Source organism: Megalobrama amblycephala, linkage group LG1 (assembly GCF_018812025.1).
Source record: "Megalobrama amblycephala isolate DHTTF-2021 linkage group LG1, ASM1881202v1, whole genome shotgun sequence".
In the NCBI taxonomy this organism is placed as follows: Eukaryota; Metazoa; Chordata; class Actinopteri; order Cypriniformes; family Xenocyprididae; genus Megalobrama; species Megalobrama amblycephala.
Window position 1 is genome coordinate 40,771,123 of NC_063044.1, and position 20,057 is coordinate 40,791,179.

Genomic DNA, 20,057 nt, shown 5'->3' on the forward strand with positions numbered 1-20,057 from the left:
GTCACATTTAAAAGAACTGCACAGGACACTTTCAGAAACAGGTCTTGACATAGTTTGAAATGCTGACCGTAGGTTTAACTTTTCAAATCCATAAACAATGCCAAATAAATGATGAATACTGAAATTACATGCTCCTAAAATCTGCACTGTTAAAATAAATATATAGCATCAATTCACCATAAAAACGAATAGTGTGTTGAGTTTATGCACATAAAGGAAGTTTAGAGCTAACGCAAATGTTGGACGTCTGAACTGAAATCAGTTAAATAAACCACTGAAATGAAAGACAATTGCAACAATCACACCAGTCTAAAGGTATTTCAATGTCCTGGATACATATAAGACAATGGGAAACGTCAGATTTAGATCATGTTTGGGCATAAAGAAACACTTGTGGATATATAAAAATGCTAAAAGCACAACAGTAGCCCAGAGAGCTGGAGCTATTAGTGGGCTTCCCAGCAGCACAATACACACCTAATGCTTCCTGCAGTGGTGGAAGGGCTCACAGAAACAGTCATAGCCACTCAGGTAAGAGACAATCCTGATTTCAGCCATCTTAATTTTATGCCAGGTCAGTTTCGCTGAATATGAATGCTAAGCTATTAGGCTTGCTCGACTTGAAGCAGCGCTGCATATTAGACCGATAGGTGTATGACATCGAGAGCGATTAGAGAGCAAACGGCTCTGTTTGCGTTTGAAATGTCGATCGGTCTTGAAGCGCCGCTTCAAGTCGAAACAAACCCTAATGTCTTTTGAACTGGTTTAAGGACACCAGGATTCTCCTTACCCAAGAGTCTGTGTCGAAATATATCAAATACTTGCATTTTATATACATTTTATCAGGGTTACCAACACCGGCAGTGGCACCTTTCGTGACTTAGCAGTAGGAATGCTTTCTGAGGGACGGAATTTTATATACAAAGTTGGGAGCTTCAGTTTCACGTTATTTGTTAAGCTTAAGGCTGTTAACTCAGTTCTGTAATATACAGGTTATTGTTAAACTTTTTTGTTTGCAAGACAGCTCCTGTTATTACTATATCCAATATGGATTACCTACCATTTTATGGTGTCGTATAGAGACAGGTCAGGAAAAACGGTGTATCTTTGAGATAAATGACAACACAGATGTGCCGGATAGTCAACATTTATACTAACTAACCTCTTAATAAAACAAATATAATCATTAAAACACCATGAAGTGCCCTTTTCTAGAAACTCAGTTAATCTGTAATTTCAGTCTTGAATATTTACATACGTCAGTCTGCTTTACAAGTGCTTTATAGTATTAGACTGTAATTTAACAGTAAAAATAAGTGCCGTTTTCCCCATTTGGGATTCGTATGTTTAAACTGCTGACTAAGAGAGGATTGGCTCATTTCCAATTGGATAATTTTCTCTGTTTATCAGTAATGTAAGGCTTCAGGATAACATCATTCTCAACTTTGGACTGTGCTGGTCACACCTGATTTTTGACCAGGATCACAAGTGCTGGTCTTTCACAATGACTGATATCATTTTATAGTGATGTGTTATGAGATTATTCCAATGTATTTCATGATATCATCACATAAACTGTCTTTCTCAAAAAGAAAAATGTATATATATATAGCATTTAAATGTGGTCGGAATTATTTTTGGTTATTATTGGTTTTGAAAGACATCTCTTACGTTCATCAAGAATGCATTTATTTGATGAAAAATACAGTAAAAGCTGTAATGTTGTGAAATGTTCTTACAATGCTTTCTATTTGAATACATTTTAAAATGTAATTTATTTCTGTGAATTTTCAGCATCATTACTCCAGTCTTCAGTGTCACATGATCCTTCAGAAATCATTTTATTATGATGATTTGATGCTCAATAAACATTTATTATTACTATCAATGCTGGAAAAGTTGTGCTGCTTAATATTTTTTGTGGAAATTGTGATACATTTTTTTCAGTATCCAGAATATAAAGTTCAAAAGAACAGCATTTATTTGAAACTATTTTGTAACATTATGGATGTCTTTACTGTTACTTTTCATCAGTTGAATGCATTCTTGCTGAATAAAAAGTATTAATTTTTTAAAAGAAAAAAAAAAATATATATATATATATATATATATATATATATATATATATATATATATATAAAATAATGATACTTATATTAGTTTCTGATGCATATGCAGTATGTCACAGGCATCAGTGCTGCCATGGCAGGTTAAGTCAAGTACTATCTCACACTTAAATAACAAGTGCTCATCTCTGCTAAATCTCAGCCTGTGTTGAAGTGGAAAGAACGGTCAGTGTGCCCTGCCGGTGCCGGAGTTTATAGCACAGTGCACAGACAAAATAGATGTGTTTTTCTATGTATGTATGTGTGTTTTGAGAGAGAAATGAAAATAGATGCAGCCTGTTGTAGTCACGCAGATTAAGGCCTCCACCCTCCCCTCAGTCTGACCACTGAGCATCCTCTCAGTGTGGGTCGAGCGGTGGCCCGCGGGCCAGTTTAGGTTCAGAGCCGGATTGGACCAGAAGAAGCTGGGCAGGCACTGTCAATCAGCACTACGAGGGTGCTGAAAAGGGGGCGGAGCTGGGGCTGTGATTGGCAGACTTGACAATTGTGATGACACTGGTGGTGGCCACCTTACCGGTAGGCCCGCGGGTGACAGTCCGGGCGAAGCACTGCAGGGCCTCGTACTTAGCACGAAGCGCATCCAGCTCCAGTCGCATACTGGCGTTTTCACGAGCCAGCTTGTCCACTTCTTGTTGCAGCTCTATTTTTTGCCGTTCGAGCTCCTCCTTCTGTGTGACGCGCTTGATGCGGCAGCTGGCAGCATAACCGCGGTTCTTTAGCGTGCGTCGCCGCTGCTTCAGCCGGACCACGTCTTCCTTGGTCAACCCGCGCAGGTGCTGGTTGAGCTCCCGCACCGACATGGCCACCAGCTCATCATCACTGAGTGCCGGGGCATTCTCACCCGCCTCCTTCTTTACCTGAGCCACAGAACAGAGAGTTGCTGTCAGTTTTCACCTTGCAAGTGTCAATAGAGGGGGGAAAAAAATTACTCAGTAAATATATTACCATTCAAAAGTTTGGGCAATGTAAGATTTTTTTTTTCTTCTTTTAATTAAGAAATTCATATTTTTATTCAACAAGGAAATATAAATATAAAATAAATGCTCTTCTTTTGAACTTTATATTCATCAAGGAATCTTAAAAACAAACTGTTAACCTATTAAGCAGCACATCTGTTTTCAACATTGATAATAATAACTGTTTCTTGTAAATCATCATATTAGAATGGTTTCTGAAGGATCATGTGACACTGAAGACTGGAGTAATGATGCTGAAAATTCAGCTTTGATCACAGGAATAAATTACTTTGTCAAATATATTCAAATAGAAAATTGATATTTTAAATTATAATAATATTTCACAATTGTCCTGTTTTACTGTATTTTTTATCAAATAAGTGCAGCCTTTGTGAGCATAAGAGACTTCTTTCAATAACATTAAAAAATCTTTTGAACGGTTTACAAAATCTCCCACCTATAACCAATCAACAATATACAAAAACAATAAAAATATATTATATAGCCTACATAAGTAAAGATATAACAATATATAATCACTATATAATCACTCTTTGTTTTTATGCTTTATTAAATTTATTTTTTATTACATATTTGAAGACTTAAGATGCAAAAGCCTCTAAGTGCTGTCTGAAATTTTCTTCTAAAATGAGCATTTTTATCAAGGTGTATGTTTATGTTCAGTTATTTCACTTTAATGACAATTAATAGGTCCTTTACATTGCCATTAAAGTGAAATTACTGAACCGAAACATACGAGCTTGATAAAAATGCTCATTTTAGAAGAAAATTTCAGATGGCACTTAGAGGCTTTTGCATCTGAAGTTTTCATTTGTTTAACTGAAGTCAATTTAAATCACAATAAATCAGCTGATGCAAATATTATACATCATTCAGCATTTTTTCCCCAATTATTCTGTTCATTTCTAGTCAACTTTAAAGTTTAATAAGATTATTGAAGTGACTACTGAAAAAAAAAAAATGTGGTGTGCCAGATGTGCAATACATGAGGGCATCCATATAAGGGTGATGAGAAGAAATTTATCTTACATCTTAAAGGTTTCGATAATAACCATCCAGATAAATAATTGTTTAAATAATATCCTTATAAGGCCCTGTTTCACAGACAGGGCTTAGGCTAAACCAGGATTGGGGTATTTAAGTAGCTTTTATAAAAATACCCAAGAAAAAAAAAAAAAAAAAACATTACTGGTGTGCATCTTGAGACAAAACAATGGTTATGACATATTTTCAGATTTGTCAGTACAAGTTTCTTTCAGTTAAAACAGCTCAAACATGCATTTTAGTCTGGGACTAGCTTAATCCTTGTCTGTGAAACCAGGGGATAGAGATATAATCACATAAAACCTATGAACCACAGGGGAATGTTCTTACCTTTAAAGCTTTGCCCGCTTTAAAATGAGTCGTCATGCCCTGCATACAAGCAGCTAATCAGAACTCCTCAAAAATCTAAAAGAAAACGCCAAAAAAAAAAAAAAAATTAATTAACAGATATAAGGTTGAATGTTATTTTTTGTGATTGCACTTTTCAGTCATGCAGCACAATGTTGCCTACATTGCAATAAAACTGCTGAGTTAAATGAAGTTACCTAGAGCGAGCAGCAGAGGTCAGTAGAAGTCTGCACAATATCATTCAGACAAGGGTTACCCTGTTTACTTGCTGATCTCGCGTTCTCACGATGCAGCTCACTAGACCGTTGCAAGAGTGCAATAATAGAAGCAGGTCAGCTCTCAGCATGAGGCTTTGTCTGATCTTTCTGCTCAGCCGTTCATGCAAGACTATTTTGGCCACTGCGCTATTTTTAAAAAAGGCCACTCTGCGCGTTCGCCGCCACAGCCAAATTAGAAAACATGCCGCGTGAGACACGCGCTCCTCGGGTTCCATTTCAGGAGCGTCAGAATGCGCGTTCGAGACTGCTGCCATGGAGACACCCGGTAAATGGGTGTGGGAGTGTATGTCACGTGACCAGAAAAATGGTAAACAAGCTTCATTCATAAGCTCGACGCACAGGAGGACCACTAAAAAAAATGAACTAGCAAAAACTCACGTAGACCTCTTTTAAACAATGGAGGATATAAATAAACCAAAATAATACGTACGAATTACAAGGAATTGTTACTAAAGCGTTAAAAAGTACATTGATGTAATTATCTATCCATCTGTCTGTCTTTCCATCGAATTATTGTGATATAAAAAGTGGTATAGATCACGCATGGAAACTTTTTTTAATGTAATGTTGAGTTTTAATTAAGTTAAGTCAGTCCTTTGCTGTTCAGTAAATGGAACATTCCAGGAGGCTGTCAGTCACATGGGAATAGTTTCCCTTATACAGTCACTGTTATATTTGTGCTTTTAGACAATGTTCTTTATCAGGTTTAGAACTGTGGCTGAAAGACTGGATCCTGTTACACTAGGCTTTCCTGGCCCGTTTCATGTCCTTATTTAACTGTGCTTGTTATATTTAGCACAGCATGATTGCTGCTGACACAAAACTCCAGTTGCCAGTGACACAATTCTGAGTGGAAATATTATAAGCAAATCATTAAGAAGTAAAATACTAAAGCTACACTTTCCTCTGAGTGATTATTCCTTTGGGCTGTTGCTCTGTTATTCCAGGACGAGATGTGCATTCCATTCAAAATGCATTTCTTTGGAGCACAGATAGTCCATGTTCTAACTTCCAGATTTTTATTTCTCCGGTCCAGTCATCTGGCCTTCAACCTTCTGCATACCTCAACCATTTTAAGTGATCATTCTGTCTTGGTGAGAATTCTTTAGTAATAGTTATCTTTGACCAGTGAGCAGATTCACTGCCTTTGGCATGTTTGGTAAATTCTGAGTCATTCCTTTGATTTGGTCTTAGTAAACCATGCCGGACGTGCATCAGTTGCTGGTTTAGATGTTTCAGTTATGACGGGACAAAAGAGTATAGATTGGGTATGAACTGAGCAGATGAAACCAAATACCACCATGAAAAAAAAAAAAAAAAAAAAAAATCACTCAAGGCTTGATTCATACCATCTGGCCCTACATTAAGGGCCCCTCAACTCATTTTGCTTCAATCAAATTGGCAACAAGAAAACTATGCAATATTACGTTATATTTAAAATATAAAATGAAGATGATAAATTAAAGTAATAAAATATTTTAAAATTAATTCAAATAAACTAAATGATTTAAAATAAAGTAATAAAATAAATTCAATTGAATCATAATTAATTGGATATCAAATCCACACTGTTCCCGTAACCATCTAAAAATCTGCGACAAACAACCTAAGGTCAGCTCTGACAAGAAGAGCTTTCCTAGACAGCAAGTTGGCTCAGCATGGCTGATTTTAAAATGGCTGTGACAGGGGAGGCCCTGCCTTGCTTTCCAACAAGGACCGTGGAATCACATTAAGAAAAAAAAAATGCTTCCCTCTCTATTCATGGGGCCTCCAGCCTTTCAGGTCTTTCTCACACACACACACACTTCCTTGAAATTCCTTCAGCACATGGTCCCCCTTTCCATTTGTGCTGAGAACTGGGGTGAACTGACAGGGGGCCCCTCTTTCCTGCTCAGCCCTCACAGAGAGGAAAAGCCCTAATGTCCCAAGGCCAGAGCCGGGTTTTCAGAGTTTCCTGGACATAAATTACAGGACTGAACACCGCCTTTGATGCTGAACATTTGATAGTCCATCTGAACATGAGTCTTCTTATCATGGATTCTGAAGCCAGGGGAAAAAATGAATACATGTTACAGCACAAGGCCCTGTGAAGGAAGCCACAAAGAATGTGTGAAGTGTAGCTAACCGAGTCACTTTTCTCACACACTGACATTGAGAAAAGCAAAGGGGCCCCGCTTTCCATTCAGAGAACCGCATGCTTAATACTATGCATAATGATCTTACTACATGACTACAATCATCTAAATATAACCAGATTCACTCCACGTCATATTTAGTGTTATTTGCTACAGCGTACTCACATCAACAAACAGTCAAATAATAAATTGAAGTGTCATATAAATGCATGCGATTAATTTATAAATTTGTAGAGTTGTGTACTATGAATAGATAGATCTAGAAACATGTCCTACAAATAAAAGCCCACTTTATGTTAAAAATAAAGAAATTTATCAAAATAAAGTTACATCTAAAGCAAATCTTGATTCTCAGGATAAATAATTTCGTTAGTATTATTTTAAATAAATGCTCTATACATTTAAAGTACATGTCTATACATGGAATATACATGAGTGCAACAAATTTATATATATATATATATATATCAAACGATACAAAAAGTAAATCTTGAATTATATTTTCAATAAAAAATGCCTATCAAAGTTGTGTCCTCACTTTGCATCAACTCCATCTTTTTTTATAATTCTGAATAAATCAGGCAATGTCATGGTAATCTTTAACTCTAAGGAGCCCTTTCTTTTTTCCTGCTCATTGTGGATCTCATAGTAGGACAGTAGAAAGTTATATATTTTTTTAATATTTTATACACACAATGTTGAAGTTTTTTCAGTCACAGCTTTGACATGTCAACTCTGTCATCCTGGTGTAATAGTTTCTGTAAATAGTTGTGGAATTTTTTATATGTTTATTAAGGCAGCTACAACTGAGGAAAAACCAAAATTGCTCCACTGTTCAACACATGGTTCAAGTGGAAAAATATTCAGTTTTGTCATCTCCATCATATGTCAACTCCGCCAAGTTTTATGTCTGATGGAGTTGATCTGTAAGCTGATGGAGTTGACAAGTGCTCACAAAACACTTTATATAATGATTTTTTTTTTTTTTTTTGCATATGGGGAATTATTCTAATGTTGTTCCATGGTTTTATTTACACACATATATCTTTTTATATATATATATATATATATAGAATATTTAAATATTCAGCACTCAATGCCAATACATAAGCTTTCATAATAGTGCTACTGTACAAAATACTGTAAAACAAAATAAAACAAATAAATCAATGGGGAGTGTTAAACACACTATCAGAAAAAAAAAAAGTGTACCTTTTATATTAGCACTTTTGAGCACTATGTACCCTTAAGGTATTATGAACTTTTTAGAGGTAAATAAGATCAAACAATCTCCTTTTGTGGGTACCATCCTCAATTTTTGCAATCTGCACATTTTTGTTCTGACATTGCTCTAAAGTTATTATTGCTCTAAAACATGTCTATTCATGTCACGTTTGACTAAACTGACTTCTAAATACTTGTTAGAGCAAGTTTACTTTATTTCTGCAAACATAAAGATGCTGGTGTTGTGGTAAAGCTACGGTTACCTCATCAGACGGATGTAAGGGACAGAACTGGAAGAACCAACATCCACATCCTTTAGTGAGTCAAAATAAGAATCAACAATAACAATACTGTGCAAAAACCTGCAGACCTCTCTGACAGAGACCGATTAATGTGGTAGAGTTGCCTTATTATTTCATGTCAACCATTTAAAGGTTTATCAAATTAATACGCCTTGGCCTACACATCGGCATGCCTGATTTTCATTGCTGTATGTAATATGCAAGCACAAACAGAACTGAAACTATTCAGTAATCACAAGGTGAAGCTGTTCAGACATGTCACAGGCATCATGTGGATGTCGGTCACGGTATTAAACCCGTCAACAAACTTTCTGTTGAACTTTAAGGGTCAACCTCCATCATAGTGTTAACTCATGATTTAACATTAGTGTTTCAGTTCAACTCAAATTTCAGTTACAATGGAAAGGATTGCCTGCATCAAGGTGCTCCGCCAAATATCGCAATCATTTTCCACGAATTACAAACTATGATGTTACTACAACGGGCCTTGGCGTCACATAACTTACGTTTCAAGTAATTACATACATGACATCTGATCCCAATAAACCAAACAAGGCAGATTATTACTGACTAAACCTCTGGCCCACACGGACGATATCTGCTAAAGTATTGCATGCATTGGCTGATACAGAGATGACGTACTTTCTAGTCTCCCTGAGCAATATGGCTGGGTAACCGCATATTTGAGTCTTGAGATTGTGAACTTTCTCAGAAACAACCCACAAAGGACCTCCCCTCTTATGGAATTTGACGCCAGTGTTGCCATGTTAACACATGTGAGAATGTGAGATTCTCTTGTTTTGACCACTTATGAAAGGTAGAGAATTGAGACAAGGCCTTGGGCTAAGCCAAACACCACTTCAAAGCCATGTGTGCTTGTGTTCCCATGATAAATGGAGGCCTGGCTTGTTCTTGCTGTTTGTTTTTCCTTTTTTTGCTCCACTAGTTAAGCAGTGAACGGCCAGCTGCTACGTTCCTGCACGAGTGAGCCGGAGAAGGCTTTGCTCCGAGTCTCTGTTTTTCGCAGGGAGGTGGAGAGCTCTGTCTCTTTTGGTCCCGGCCCACTCTTTTCCACAGCGCAGCGGCGCGCTCGCAGGGATATTATGTAAAGGAAATGGAGAGCATAGCAGAGCTGTTAGTCATGCTGTTTACTGGTAAGAGTGAGGACGATCGGTAGGGAATCACACCCTCCCGAACTGACGTTTCCTGGAAAATCCTGTTGTTTCGCAGGGGCGGAAGGAAAAGTACGTGGAACCTTGGGAACGGCTGGCGGGACCGCCGGAACTTTCTGCGGATTGGGAGGAGAGGTAGCGAGCGCAAAGCTCCTTTCCAACTGGGGACACAGGGAATCAAAGGAATGTCAAGTATGCGCTAACCAAAGACAAACCCGCCCAGTACGTACAACAGAGAAGCCAGTGCAACGTGGTTAATAAGTAAAGAACAACAAGCACAATTCTTCACAGGAAATCATGACATAACCAAATTTGTTACAACTGACAACACTCTTCCGAAACACGTATATAACGTTACATCAGTTCTCCACCCTCATTTGATTAAACAACTATACACTTCACTATTGGTCTTCAGCAATCAGGACAGGCTTGGGGATTGCACAACGTGGCATCAACACATCATAGACACATAAACAACCAGTTACTCAAGCTCTTGAGAAATAAGTACCAGACAGCTATCCCACAGACCTGACCACACTGTGGTGAGGTCAGTCCTGTCCGAACCAGAAACTGGTAAAGGGCACCAAGAAAAGGGCAGGGTGCTTCTTTGTGGTCCAGACACCCCCATAGGCCAATAAAGTCTGATTCTGTAATACATAAATCAATAACATGACCCTAATTTTTCTTCTCTTTTTTTTTCTTTTGTTCTAATTTAGATCATAAAAAAAATAAAAAAATCAGGATGCCTGATGATATAATGGGGGAAAAGGCCTTATTGAAAGGGGGAAATGACTGAAATTATATATATATATATATATATATATATATATATATATATATATATATATATATATATATATTATATATTTATTTATTTATAGTTATACATATATAATATTTGAGAAACTGTTGTCAGTCATATGAGTCATGTGGTGGGACCAATATGCAAAAACATGCAGCGAAAACAAAATAGAAATAGGAAGTGATATCATAGAAAGTACCACTTATGACTCAGTGTCAAAGTGTCAAGGTCAACAAGTTTATTAAAATGTCAGATATTTGACCTTTTTACGACAAAGCAAGATTAGTTCAAGTCGTAAAATGTAATGTGGTACAAACACCCCCAAAACTTGATATTAATAAATGAAAGGGGTCATGACATATCCAATTTTCCTTGATCTTTTGGCATATAAGAGGTCTTATATCATTAAAGGTGATAGAGAGGATTTTTTCGTCGACTGAGAATCCAAAGACTGTTAGTGAGTTTTTGAAATGAGCGCATGCGTAAGAACAGCCCCCCTCTTTCACAGCTCATTTCAAAGGAACGCCTCCCAAAACTCGTGCACGAGTATTGGAACACGAGTGTTTACCACCGGCATTCACTGTGTCGTGTTAGTGGATTCATTATGTCGGACTCACCGCAGGTAACTCATAATCTGCAGTTGTTACTCCTGTCTCCTGACAAAAACATTGCATGCGGCGCCTGTGGAGTGTGGAAAGTTACTGGAGCGAGCACGTCTCTCACAAGGAACGTCATGGCAGTGATTGACAAGCCAGAGGGCCAATCGTTTACGTGATGATCGCGTAAACGATTGGCTGATGTTTTTAAGGCCCTACCTCGTGCACAGATGATGTATATTGATATTATTACTTTCAGTGCACCTAATAAAAATGTCTTTTATCAGTTAGTAAAGACAGTTTCAAGTAATACTGCAAAAATGTATAAAACAAAACATCCTCTTTAGCACCTTTAATACCGTTTATGCATCAGTAAATCAAGCCAGTAACTAAACGATCAACTTCACACGGTCTCTCTTAATAAAATAATTGTAATTAAATTACATACAGAAAGCAATCGAAGTACGCTCCCTTTACACTCCCCCTGATGCTGTCAATCACACAGCGTGAGTTTATCTGGACCAAAACTGCTGTTACATGAATGACGCTGTTACACCGCACAACGAAGCTCTTAGTCTAATGTTACTGTATTTACATTATGTTTGCTGTTAGTTATGGTGAAAGCATTTTGTGAGAGTGCAGAAATTGAGTTACAATGACAAGATCCATGCATTCACACAATCGACAGACCATCTGCTCAATGCTCATCACTGCAACCTTTCATGTGATGGGAAAAGATCTAAATATAAGCAACACTTTTCAGGATTCGTTAATCTCAACAGCTGTAATAAGTAGTAAAAGTATCCGAGAGGGTTCCACATATTTAAAATGCAAAGATGTCAGCCAATCACAGCAGTGGGCGTGTACATTGAAGTCTCACAGCAGACACGCCCCTTCAAACAGAGCGTTCAAATCAGAGGCTAAAATCAGGATAGAAAAATGCCTTTTATTTCTAAATTATGACAATTTTATGATGTAAAAATCATACTAACATTATAAAATAATTTTTTTTTAAAATCCACCTCATGGCCCCTTTAATTATATGATATTTGTATAAAAAACTTTGGTAACTCTTTAGTTTAGGGTCCAATTCTTACTATTAACTAGTTGCTTATTAGCATGCATATTAGTAGGATATTGGCTGTTTATTACTTATAATTAAAGCACATATTAATGCTTTATTCTGCATGGCCATATTCTACATCCCTACCCAATACTTAAACTTGCCAACTGTCTTACTAACTATTAATAAGCATGCAGTAATTAGAAGTTTACTGAGGCAAAAGTCATAGTTAATAGTGAGAATTGGACACTAATCTAAAGTGTGACTAAAACCTTTTAACTGCTTTTAAAATAATGAATAAATTGGGTACACTAATGTATTCTAGGCGTTAAGAGAGATATAAATGACTACTTTTTACCTTTTATAGAGGCATTTTTGGAGTCATTAAACTTAAACTTTTATTAAAAATGGTATTAAAGTCAAAACCATATGAAGCCAACATGACTACAAAGAGTACATGTCTGAGCACTTAAATGTTCTGGAAAAAGCCAGATCAAACACAGGCTCATTATTTAACTGCAATATTTCAAGTGACAGCGCAGTGACCTTGCATTTCTTGTAGAGACTCATAAGACTTTGATTCATGATGAATGGTGATAATGTCGCAGCCTAGGTCAAGACGTGGCGCATAAAGAGAAAGCAACGGGTGCGCTTGACGTGAGAATTGGGTTTGGAGTTCCCCTGTGTTTCATTTTGAGTCATTAACTCACCAACTACCGCTGTCTCATTCACTTTCAAAAACCCACTATCCTAACCACAAAGAGTACTGTAAGAGTTCCAGTTCTCCAAATGCGCAGTCTAAACCACAGGATTTTTTTTTTTTTTCATTTGCGATTCTGGTGCACGCTATCTTTAGAGGTGTGAGAGATAATAATCCTAAACCATATGTAAGTCAAACTTGACATCATGAGATTACTATAATAATGACTGCAAACTGTTTACTCATGAAGCATTGCTTAGTGACAGGACACGAGTGCCTGTGATCCCACGTGTGTGTCTCATGACAGTGCAGTGTGCGCAGTGCACTTCCCCTGGGTTTCTAAATGCAGCAGGCAGACAACGTACAAGATGTGGGAGGCCATCGCCACAGATACCTCAGCAACTCTGAGTCAGACGAGGTCACACAACCCCACATACAGTGAATAAGATGTCATGACAAGGTTGCCCTCCTCCATGATTTTCCACATTCATCAAGATGGGACAAAAGTCATGAAAGAACCCAATATTTGCTCTATTCTGTGCGCCATCTTTCGCAATACACTTTTAAACCAATGGAATATATGGAAACACAAACGTAATCTGACCCCAGCAACTGTTTCAGTGTAATGACAGGCACTCAATGCAGTTCCCCCTCTCAAGACTCTTCCTGGGCAATGACCGCTGCTGAATTAGCAGCCTCAACAACTGATCTTCTGCTGACTCTGGAAAAACAAAGCCAAATTATCAGATTGGACCACAGCGGCCCCTCAAAGTTGGATGGTGGCCTTTTTAAATTCTCCAGGGTGTGAAATTAACACCTGCCATCAGCCAAATACAGATACTTTTTATACACTGGTGGATATTTTTGCTCATCTACCAGTCGCTGTGGCGCACAACATGTAGAATGTCTCTGAATGCTAATGCACAGATTCGATTTTATCTTGAGAGGCAGATGAAAGACATGCTATCAACACGCATACCTGATTTGCTGTTCGTTATGCATGCTGTGCGAGTGCTTTTCATATACCACACATGAATTTTCATACCTTACAACCACAAGATTTTTCCTTACACGTAAGCATTCTAAATGAACAATCTCAAGAGGTGTTCCAGATACAATACACTCTACATCTATGATGTTGTTGTTGTTAAATATATTGTAAAAAAACCTTACAAACTCATAATCCTCACATAAAAAATTATTCATTCTAATTTATTCGCTACTATAAGTATATCAAATTGTATCAACATAGTACACACAATAGGGCCTATATAACGCAAATCTCAGCTGCTTGACTGTTTATATTGTAATCAAATACTATACAGTAATCTATACTGTCATCCAGCTCTAAACTGCTAAAAGTAGACAATTAGGCATTTAACATTGTGAAGCTCTACATTGAAACAATCATGAAACGCTTTCACTTCACTTATATCAATGTAAACGCAAAGTTCTCCAAACTGACATTGAGTCATTTTAAATATTTGTGGCTGTACAAAGTACTACACAAACCTAATGCAACACAACACCATTGGGGCTAAAGGTGAATTGCAAAATCAGTTTGAATGTAAAGTTAACTGAGAATCTAACTTAATTGGAACAGTGTGAATACATTTTTGGTCCACTTAAATGGGTTTGATATCAAATATATATATTTGTTAGTTCACCCAAAAATGAAAATAATGTCATTAATTACTCACCCTCATGTTGTTCTACACCCGTAAGACCTTTGTTCATCTTCAGAACACAAATTAAGATATTTTTGTTGAAATCCGATGGCTCAGTGAGGCCTGCATAGACAGCAATGGACTTCCTCTCTCAAGATCCATTAATGTACTAAAAACATATTTAAATCAGTTCATGTGAGTTCAGTGGTTCAATATTAATATTATAAAGTGATTTTTGTGCGCCAAAAAAAAAAAAAAAAAAGATTTCCAAACACTGCGTCAGAGTGTTATGAATCGTTGAGTCGAATCAGTGATTCGGATCACGTATCAAACCGCCAAACTGCTGAAATCACGTGACTTTGGTGCTCCGAACCACTGATTTGATTCGTAAAGCTCAGAAGCTTCAAGAGGCAGTGTTATGAAATTGGTCATCACTAGATATTGTTAAAAAGTCATTATTTTGTTTTTTTGCAGCACAAAAAAACTATTCTCATTGCTTTGTAATATTAAGGTAGAACCACTGTACTCACATGAACTGATTTTAAATATGTTTTTAGTACATTTATGTATCTTAAGAGAAGAAATACCATTGCTGTCTATGCAGGCCACGCTGAGCCATCAGATTTCATCAAAAATATCTTAATTTGTGTTATGAAGATGAAGGAAGGTCTTACGGGTGTGGAACGACATGAGAGTGAGTAATAAATTACATTATTTTCATTTTTGGCTGAACTAACCTTTTAATTTCCCAACGTGTGTGTCTTTAAATGGTCACGTTACATACCAAATGTAGTCCAACGCATACTCTGTTTGACATGCATTCCTCTAATAACAATTAATGGACTTCCCTTTAATATTGTTTTATCACATTAATTTGGTTCAGGCCAGCTATTTTATCATCCAATGTGAAAATGAATCACATTATCCAGTTATGACTCATTTTTCCTGTGAGGGCGTTGCTCTAGAGCTAACCTGCCAGAATAGAGTGGACACAATCATTCCTAAACAATGTATTCATAAATATTTCCAATCACCTACTCAACACAAACACACACATATATATTCCATTTCATAAATGAGAATATTCAATCACGAACTTATGATTATGCCTTATTAAATGACCTTTGGTAGACATGGGGAAGGTGGCTCATGATGTTGTATATTCATCTGTCACGAGTTTTTGCACTGAGCAATAATAAAAGCCTCTAAAGAAGTTATAAGAACAAGTACTCTTTTACTGGAGGTACAATGCATTATTTTGCTTTAAAAAGTAATGTTCATCACACTGTGCGCGTTCACGCCGCCGCGCACTGAGAATCTGACATAACGTCATCCTATTCTTGAATCCTCGTGTTGATTAAAGAGCGCGTGAAAACTGAATCTTTCCGCGCGCCTCAGATGACTCGGGATCATCACAACAGTCGTACGATCGCTACTCCCAATAGTGCTCGCCACACAAATATGCCCTTTGTCCCAGAATTCCTAAATACCCACCACGTGTTATTTCCTTATGTCGTAATATGAATTCTTTTGAAACATGCCCGCTGTTAAAAGCGACAAAAAAAAAAAGTTGGAATAGCATCGCCAAACTGTTTTAAAAGTCACGAGACGCCGTTGTTTAGTTAGTCAAAGATGCACTGTGTACTACAGACTTAGGCTACTTATTCGCTTTAAAAAGAACGCTAGGTAAGTAAAACAAACTTCCAATATGCGCAACATTAAAGACAGTCAGCGAGATTATAAAAGTAATTAATCGTTTATATAAAAGCAAAATAAACCCGAAAAAGCATTAGTCGGCTAAATCCCAAGTTGCAACCTTTAACACGTGTCCATACTACCAGAGCGATATTTGTTTTTATAATCAAATATTTCATCATTACATAACTACTTATGTTTCATCTTCATAGCAAAAGTAATTCAGTATACAACTTTTGAATTTTAGAGAAGAATAATATATCAAGCTGCGCATCGACTTCATAAATATCACGGATAGGCTGAATTCTTATCCGTCATCGTGAGAACATCAGCAATTTCGAGAGGAATTTCAAAACATCTCCCAGAAAAGCTCGCACACTTTACCTTGTGAACGCGGAATCTCTGTCGGGGATGCGCAAAATCTCTGAGAAGTGTCCTGGAATCAACAGGTCGAGCCTTGTCTCGCGTCCTGCAACCGAAGCGAAATGTTTCTCTGAACTAAATTAACTACAAAACAACAACAATGTATCAACATTCCACTCTGTGCTTCCGCAAGCACTGACGTCACCGGTTCCTCGTGACCGCCCCCTCCATTCATGAAAATAACTTTATGCTGACGTCAGTCAGGCGGGAAACCAGGGGAGGCCAGAAATAGACGCAACTGAATACTTTTGAAAGGTTTATTGTATTAACTGCTTGAAATGTGCGTTTAAGGCTTAAATCATGTATGCATAAAGCGAAGAGTTATTCCAGCTGTTGGTGAAAGATAGACACTACTAGACGCTGACAAAAGGTCGAATTTGTGTGTCATTCTCCCAAAATATATCTGTGGTATGATGTGGCTGCTATAAGAGCTCATACTTCATTTTTTGGTCTTTCTGTAACGTCTATGTTTATCATAAATTTTGTACAATTGTACATTTCAGTGAAGGGACTCGAAAGCGCCCTCTGTCTGTCACAAAAGACTGTTTACAGTTGTTGAAATAAGCTTACGAAGCACTTGCAAACGCCGTCTGTGGTCACACCAGTTCCACATGGAAGGCGACTGCTGTGTCAGGTGACACTATGAGATAATCACCCTGGATGCTTTGATTAATTCTGTTTATGTAGATTTCACAACATTATTTTATCTGTAGGGTAAAGGCAATGATATAACAGGCTATAATATAATAGGCTATAATATAATATAATGTAATATAATATATAGGGCAGGATATATAATATAGTATAATAGGCTATAATATAATATAATATAATAGAATAGAATAGAATATAATATAATATACAAACCCGATTCCAAAAAAGTTGGGACACTGTAAATTGTGAATAAAAACAGAATGCAATGATGTGGAAGTTTCAAATTTCAATATTTTATTCAGAATACAACATAGATGACATATCAAATGTTTAAACTGAGAAAATGTATCATTTTAAGGGAAAAATAAGTTGATTTTAAATTTCATGGCATCAACACATCTCAAAAAAGTTGGGACAAGGCCATGTTTACCACTGTGTGGCATCCACTCTTCTTTTTATAACAGTCTGCAAACATCTGGGGACTGAGGAGACAAGTTGCTCAAGTTTAGGAATAGGAATGTTGTCCCATTCTTGTCTAATACAGGCTTCTAGTTGCTCAACTGTCTTATGTCTTCTTTGTTGCATCTTCCTCTTTATGATGTGCCAAATGTTTTCTATGGGTGAAAGATCTGGACCGCAGGCTGGCCATTTCAGTACCCGGATCCTTCTTCTACGCAGCCATGATGTTGTAATTGATGCAGCATGTGGTCTGGCATTGTCATGTTGGAAAATGCAAGGTCTTCCCTGAAAGAGACGACGTCTGGATGGGATCATATGTTGTTCTAGAACTTGGATATACCTTTCAGCATTGATGGTGCCTTTCCAGATGTGCAAGCTGCCCATGCCACACACACTCATGCAACCCCATACCATCAGAGATGCAGGCTTCTGAACTGAGCGCTGATAACAACTTGGGTTGTCCTTGTCCTCTTTAGTCCGGATGACATGGCGTCCCAGTTTTCCAAAAAGAACTTCAAATTTTGATTCGTCTGACCACAGAACAGTTTTCCACTTTGCCACAGTCCATTTTAAATGAGCCTTGGCCCAGAGAAAACGCCTGCGCTTCTGGATCATGTTTAGATATGGCTTCTTTTTTGACCTATAGAGTTTTAGCCGGCAACGGCGAATGGCACGGTGGATTGTGTTCACCGACAATGTTTTCTGGAAGTATTCCTGAGCTCATGTTGTGATTTCCATTACAGTAGCATTCCTGTATGTGATGCAGTGCCGTCTAAGAGCCCGAAGATCACAGGCATCCAGTATGGTTTTCCGGCCTTGACCCTTACGCGCAGAGATTGTTCCAGATTCTCTGAATCTTTGGATGATATTATGCACTGTAGATGATGATAACTTCAAACTCTTTGCAGTTTTTCTCTGCGAAACTCCTTTCTGATATTGCTCCACTATTTTTCGCCGCAGCATTGGGGGAACTGGTGATCCTCTGCCCATCTAGACTTCTGAGAGACACTGCCACTCTGAGAGGCTCTTTTTATACCCAATCATGTTGCCAATTGACCTAATAAGTTGCAAATTGGTCCTCCAGCTGTTCCTTATATGTACATTTAACTTTTCCGGCCTCTTATTGCTACCTGTCCCAACTTTTTTGGAATGTGTAGCTCTCATGAAATCCAAAATGAGCCAATATTTGTCATGACATTTCAAAATGATTTCAACATTTCATATGTTACCTATATTCTATTGTGAATAAAATATAAGTTTATGAGATTTGTAAATTATTGCATTCCTTTTTTATTCACAATTTGTACAGTGTCCCAACTTTTTTGGAATCGGGTTTGTAATATATAGGGCAGGATATATAATATAATAGGATAAAATATAGTATAATATAATAGGCTATAATGTAATATGATATAATATAATATAATATAATAGGCTATAATGTAATATAATATAATATAATATAATATAATAGGCTATAATGTAATATAATATAATATAATATAATATAATATAATATAATATAATATAATATAATATAATATAATATAATATAATAGGCTATAATGTAATATAATATAATATAATATAATATCATGTATAGGGCAGGACTTGACTTTGTCCATTGGAAATTGATTGAATGGTTGTGGTTTGCTATTGGTGGATCTCATGTGAGTGACAGGTTGTTCTGCCGTCGCGCCAGTAAAGTGGAAAGGAGTGGAAGTTATTTTGATTAAAGATTACAAGGGCGCATTCATTTTTTAAAAATAAATGATAAAATGGGGAAAAAAAATTGATTTCAAAGTGACTGATTTTTTTTCTTTCAGTTATTTCTGCATAATTAAGTGGACCTATTTGTTCATAGCTGGTTTAGTCCTGCTTACAGCTCAGTCATTCTCTTAGTCTCTACCAGTGACTCAACACAAATACATTCACTGTCTGAGGAAGCATATGGGTTTGATATCAGTGTTTGTTCTTCTGGCCTCTTGATTCTTTCATGTCAAGAATTCAGGGTGGTATTTAATAAATTCTTTCTGATCTGTTTTACCAAATTTTACATGTATGGCACCTGAAAACATGCTTTTTTCACATGAAATCTTTCAGACTTTGCTGAGATACTCACCGAGTGTACTAAAATCGCTTTTATTCTCACAGCATAATTTCTAAAAAACTTAAGCTTATCATGTTTCATAATGTTTTTTTTTTTATTTTATTATTTTACATTTGGAAAAGTAAAAATCTTTTCAATTTATTCAAAGCTCATAAAACTTATGCTTATCATGTTTCATTATATTTTATTTTATTGTTTTATTTTTTATTTTTGGTCCCAACATGTCTTTTCAAGCTCACAAAAGCTTATCATGTTTCATTATGTTTTATTTTAGTATAAGAA

At 36.8% G+C, this 20,057-nt stretch overlaps 1 protein-coding gene across 1 annotated transcript; it reads right to left on the reverse strand.

Moving 5' to 3' along the window:
* Window positions 1-2,461: 2,461 nt before the first annotated feature.
* On the reverse strand, window positions 2,462-16,688 carry mafk (v-maf avian musculoaponeurotic fibrosarcoma oncogene homolog K). Its single transcript, XM_048192873.1, has 3 exons — window positions 16,514-16,688; window positions 4,478-4,552; window positions 2,462-2,983 (listed from the first exon to the last, which is right to left on the reverse strand). The coding sequence occupies exons 2-3, from the start codon at window positions 4,520-4,522 to the stop codon at window positions 2,555-2,557; spliced, it is 474 nt and encodes a 157-aa protein (XP_048048830.1). The 5' UTR covers window positions 4,523-4,552; window positions 16,514-16,688; the 3' UTR covers window positions 2,462-2,554.
* Window positions 16,689-20,057: the final 3,369 nt, after the last annotated feature.